The sequence below is a fragment of the Phalaenopsis equestris genome, unplaced genomic scaffold, assembly GCF_001263595.1.
Source record: "Phalaenopsis equestris unplaced genomic scaffold, ASM126359v1 Scaffold000579, whole genome shotgun sequence".
NCBI lineage: Eukaryota > Viridiplantae > Streptophyta > Magnoliopsida > Asparagales > Orchidaceae > Phalaenopsis > Phalaenopsis equestris.
In genome coordinates, this window is record NW_018165019.1 from 186,502 (window position 1) to 192,217 (window position 5,716).

Sequence of the window (5,716 nt, forward strand, 5' to 3'; positions counted from 1 at the left end):
CGGGAAGGTCCGATGCGGGAGATCGCGGGAGAAGCAGTCGGCGCTGTAGATGAGCGGACGATCGCGGGAGAGGCACGATCGGACGCGGACGTAGACGATCGGAGAGAGGCGTGATCTGTCGAGGAGCGGCGCTCGAATACGGGCGATCGGGGTAGCCACAAATTAGGGCAGCGCTTGGTAACTACGACGATCGCAGGAGAGAAGGGCCGTGATCGAGCCGAGCGGGAGAGGCTCTAATACCATGTGAATTTTTGAATAATTTTTTTTCTCGCTGAATACATAGATAATTCACCTATAAATAGGTGAGTACAAGAGATAAAAAAGAGGAAAGAAATCTCCCTACAATTAAGTAATTCCTATAATTATGGAATAAACATAAATACCAATAATTAAGGAATTACCCTTTTTATATTATGACTAAATATAGCAAGTACTAAATAGAATTAAAGAAATAATAATGAGCGTAATTCCACACTAACTAATCTACACAATGTATTAGCAATCAATCATCTGCCTTTCTACTCTATATCTAGCCATGGAGAATGTTTATTTTTTCTTTACAATTTTATTTTTTTTGATAGCTCCAAATCAAACTTTGAACTTGATTTATTTTTAAAATCTAACATCTTTTAACTATATATATATATATATATATAGAAGTGGTATGCCACCAAAAAAAATTATATAATCAAACACAAATTTTAATAGGCTAACTTCCAAATTCAATTTAAAATCATTTGAGTTTCGTTAAATTTATTGAAATGCTCTTCCCAAAATCTATAAATAAAACCCAGTTTTTAACATAAAGAATAGAAGAAGAAACTAAGAACTATATCCATAATCTTCAAAAGATTGTCGCCCACCACCACTAGCAGTTGTTATAGTCTGGTTGTTATTCTCAAGGGATTGTTGACTTATCTTTGTAATTCGATCAAAACATTGCAACCTCATCTACTCTACTGAAAGAGAAGAGCGAAACTCTCTACATATATACCTCGAAGGCACGCACATACAAAAACCTTGCTGGAAAGTTAGTAGTTGACAAAACATTATTAGAAAAACTCTTTGAAAGTAAATGGATGGTAGATCTATATTAAAAAATCTTAAAAGACAAAAAGCCGCAAAATATATATATACTTCAAGACTCGGAAAAAACATGTGCACTAAAAAATTTCATAAAGCTAGAAGCCTTGAAGATTACAGATAATCAAAAAGCTATATACCTCAGAAGGTACAAACACGTTAGAAATTTCAAAAGTTAAAGTCTTTGATGGTATAATTAAATTAAAAATCAAAGAAGATTATAAATTTAAGAAAATAGAGGTTAATCAAAAATTTTATAAGACTATGAGTCTCAAAAGGTTAAAAAGCATCAAAAATCTCATAAGTATTATAAGTTTTATGAGATACTAATATACTCAAAAATCATAGAAGGCTAAAAACCTTAAAAGATACAAGTACACTCAAAAATTTCATAAGGTTAAAACCTAAGAACGTCCAAATTCATTTAAAAAACTAATGTCTAATGTTTTATATTCTCTACAAACATAGAACTTAGAAAATATTAAAATAATCATGCTCCCACCTGAAGGGACAATATTTCAATTACAGTATATTGGACATCAAGAAAGATTTATCATAAAAATATATAATAATTTGATCTTCTCTTGGGTACCGTCTCTAAAAAATAAAAAAAATATATTATATAAAGATAGAAAGGTCATCAATTAAGATCACTTCAATCTTATATTTTCATTGAACTCATACATTCAAAAGTATTATTTTAAAGCAATATACAAAGCTATTGCGTCTGTAGGAAATCATCAAGCACTACATCAAAATCACCGACAATTTTTTGTGATATTTTATAGCCTTCAAACTCTATCACAGCTTCTGTTGGACAGTCTTATCTTCCTCGATGTTTGTGGTAAGACTAAAATTATGTCTCGATCGTAACTCATTGGTATTCAAAAACAATATCTTTGAACAAATATTCTCTTTTTTTAGAAGTTATTAGCTTAACCAACATTGACATACAATGTCATCATCAAGCAAAAAATTCAAATCTCATTTATTTTAAGGAATGACCAGAACCTTGCCATTAACATTGTAGATTTTGACTGCGTTCAAATTCAATTTGACTATGAAGGTCAGCCAAGTGATCTTGGTAGAGATATATTGGAGCCTGCAAAAAGGAACTACATTAAGCCTAAGCAAGATTGGGTTTAACCTCTTCTAAGAGAATAAGTTGAAGCTTACAATAAAGAAGAGAGAAAATATCAAGCTTTCCTTCATCCAAAGATATGTATATATAAAATGAAATCATAGCCACTCATGATTTTAGACATCAAATCATCAATCTCTAAAAACCTTAAAGTTTCACTGGATCATAATCTTACAAAAGAATTGATCAGAACTCTATCAGTATTAGAATATCCAATACTGTTAAAATAATGCCCACCCCCCCGCAACATTAATAAAAGAAAATCTCCAACTTCTATTGGAGAAGCATTAGATCCTGAAAGAAGATGCATCTGCCGATCCAAGACAGTGTCAAACCTCTATACAGAAGAAGAATGGAGCCTGCGAAGAAAAAATTATGCATTGACTATATAAAACAATAAAGAATCTTTCTTAAGAAAGAAATTTAAGCTTGCAATAAAAAAAGAAGATAAGTGAATTTTCATCTCCTCTACTTAGAGAAGAAGAGTAAAACTTTGTACTTTAAAATATATAGTCAATTATTTTGATTGAACTGGGCTGTGTGATTTAGCTAAGAGTGTTTTATTGTGACTTCATATAATAAATTGAGCCCATCAGTCTCCATTTATCCCCTATTCAAAGCCTGAGTAGGTTAGACCCATACCATGACCAAGATTTTGTATCCACAAAAGAGTGGTGTTTTAGTGGAGTGGGGTTGAGTTTTAAGGATGTGAGAAGCATTGTTTTTTAGTTAAAATAGAAATATGTGAATATTTTAACCTAATTAGAATATCATTTTAAATATGTAATCTAAACATGTGGCAAAAATACTGTAATTAAAAAAATATTTCTACCAATGCCGACTTTTCCTCGGCACAAGTTCTTTGCCTGAATTTGATATGATAAACAAAAATACAATCTTAGTATATTTTGCTTACCTGAATTAGCATGATTGTGCCCCAGCTCTTCCCTACATTAATGGTAGCCAGTCTGAGAAAACATGTTAAATCCAATCCAGGTGATGATCTCACCTCGAATCATTCTGGTTCTATGAACCAATCCAACCATAAGTCACGAATTCTATGAAGTGGAGTATAAGGAGAACAAGTTGAAGTTCTCACGGGTCCAAAAGCTTCTTGATGAATTGGCACCTATATATCATGGTCAAAATGACATCCCTCAAACTAGCAACATCCGCTCACCTAGTGAATGATTTCAACATAAAGATGATTAAGCTAGACGAATGGCATGGCAGCTTACTTCCCCTCAGGTCCGAATAGTCAGGTCTTGGGATAGTTTTCAAACCTAGAATTCATCTATTAGAAGGAGGTCATACATAATTTTATTGATTCATCATGAATCTCCTTGTAAAATTTACTTTTTTGTCATTTGGAATTCTTAATCAAAAGAATGCCCCCGGCAACCTCATTTAAGCAGGCAGGAACGAGCCCCTTTTTTAACCCATTTTTTCTACAGAAAATGGCACCAACTATCAAAGCTTAACTTGATCAGAATTACAATCTGATCCTGCTTCAATCCATTTGTTGGTTTTCAAATAAAATCTCTCATCAGAAACAGAAAGAAGATTGTTGATAGACGATCCCTTTCCTCTGTTTGCCATCTTTATCTCATACCTGTACCTGATCCGGTCATCCAGATTATAACCTAAGAAAGCAGGGAAACTCAGCAGTTCCCTGACCTCTCTTTCCATATCGTTGATCAAGAACTGCATCTTCTTCCCCAGTGACTCGCAGTTATACTGCAGCACTTGCGGGTGCTTCCTGCTCATGGCCAGCACATCCTCGCAAGAGAAGCCATAGCTGAAGAAAAGCTCAATTACTTTCTGCATGTTCTCAGTGCTCGTCCTGGTCACCGCACCAACGGCCAAGGCCATGTCCCTGGTCCGATACACGTATCCCAGCTTAACAAGAAACGCCAGCTTCTTGGCAAGGTTCTCCTCAAAGGACAGGCTCGTGAAAAGAGGAGCCTTGACGAGAAACTTAAAGATTTCCTCGGCATCCAAGCCGCACTGTTCGAGGAAATCAATTCTGGAACTAAGCTTCCTCTCTATGCTGACGCTAAAGATATTGGGGTACACAAGCGCTATCTTGAAGAGTTGTCCACCAGTGAGACCAACAGATCTCCAAAACTCCAGGTGTGACTGAAGGTGCTCAACCGTATATGCAAGGATTCCTGGCAGTTTACGGATCAAGTGAGAAGAGGACTCTTCATCGCCGCCAGCAAGATTAGCGAAGAACTGGGCACGGGGAATCAGCTGGTTATGCAGGTCCAGGTTGAGAAGATTGGGACGGCGTACAATGGTATTCGGCCATCCATAGCGCTGCAAGAACAAAATCATCTCCTCAATATCCTCGATAGTCTTCTCGCAGAAAGCCCTCTTGATATCAACAACATTGAGTAGATGCCCGAGCTTCTCGTGGGGGAATCCATGGTTGAGAAAAAGTTTGGTTCTTATTACAAGCCCTTGAAAGTGAGCGGAATGGGTGCTAATTAGAAGACGCTCGAGCTTTGTCGGCAGTAGTTTTACAGACTCTTCATGGACGAAATTGAGAAAGAGACCAGCCTCCGGCGAGGTGAGGATGTCAGGGCGCTTGATGATGGTCCGCCGGAGAGCAGAGTTGCCGAGCCCAATGGACAACAAAGTGCCTATCCGAAGACGAAGCGATTCAGGAGAAGCTGCAGCTACTGATTCGATCTCCGGATGGCGGTGGAGAAGGGCATCCACTTCGTATTGGTCTAACCTGAGTTCTGTGAAAAGAGAGAGGCTAAAGGAAGCATCGGTAAGGGCGATGCGGGTGAGATATCGGGTTGTAAGGTAGCTGCGGCTGAGAGAAAGCGCGGTAGACTGAAGCCGGGGGATGGAAGAATGGCTTGATGGGTAATGAGAAGGTGATAAGTGAACAGAAGGCGGAATTAGGGTCTCGGCTGTGGGAAGCGGGGAGCAAAGCTGGGTTGTAAACATGGATGGAGGTTGTGCCCTAGATGGTTCTCCCTGCTTCAGATGATGCGACTAGCGGCAATGGCTTTTAACCTTCCTCTAACCTACCTACCTAGTACCTACTTTTAAATTATTATTTTCACACTTTTATTTCATATAAAGATAATTTACAGTAAAATTATAGGAGATATAATGCGGATATAATCTCTCAGTATCCTTTAAATAACTTCTCTTACGTACGTAAATTTTTCTCCTTAGATTACGTGCACAACTCAGTTGCACTATGTGTTTGTTTAGAGTTGTTGTGCCTATGAAACTGTTCTAGAAGAAGGTACATTTTTTTTATAAAAAAAAAAGTAAGATCCAATCATGGTGATAAAATGCAACTTTCAGCTATACCTTTTCGAAAAATCAAACAAAATATAATTATGTCAAATTGAAAATAACACGATGCAATACTGTACCGCCACCCTAGACACACCTATAACTTTGTATGTCATTACCATGCTCATGATTGATATTTTACAACCCTTACGATGAAATTATTGAATTTAT

The 5,716-nt window shown here is 36.8% G+C and overlaps 2 protein-coding genes across 3 annotated transcripts in view; one reads left to right on the forward strand and one right to left on the reverse strand.

The window, feature by feature from the left end:
* Window positions 1-5,716, forward strand: part of LOC110029492 (tRNA-dihydrouridine(47) synthase [NAD(P)(+)]-like) — a 44,752-nt gene that overhangs the window by 24,970 nt on the left and 14,066 nt on the right. The gene's annotated exons all lie outside the window — the stretch shown is intronic.
* On the reverse strand, window positions 2,129-5,252 carry LOC110029479 (transcription termination factor MTERF8, chloroplastic-like). Of its 2 annotated transcripts, none has more exons than XM_020731785.1 (2): window positions 3,141-5,252; window positions 2,129-2,185 (listed from the first exon to the last, which is right to left on the reverse strand). In XM_020731785.1, exon 1 carries the CDS (start codon window positions 5,183-5,185, stop codon window positions 3,695-3,697), a length of 1,491 nt encoding a protein of 496 aa, XP_020587444.1. In that variant the 5' UTR covers window positions 5,186-5,252; the 3' UTR covers window positions 2,129-2,185; window positions 3,141-3,694. The 2 variants fall into 2 exon arrangements, with proteins under 2 accessions (XP_020587444.1, XP_020587442.1); XM_020731783.1 differs by lacking the exon at window positions 2,129-2,185 and adding an exon at window positions 2,375-2,583.

Bases quoted from the DNA above. Each gene is read 5' to 3' on its own strand.
- LOC110029479 (XM_020731785.1), bottom strand. From the start codon at position 5,185: ATGTTTACAACCCAGCTTTGCTCCCCGCTTCCCACAGCCGAGACCCTA.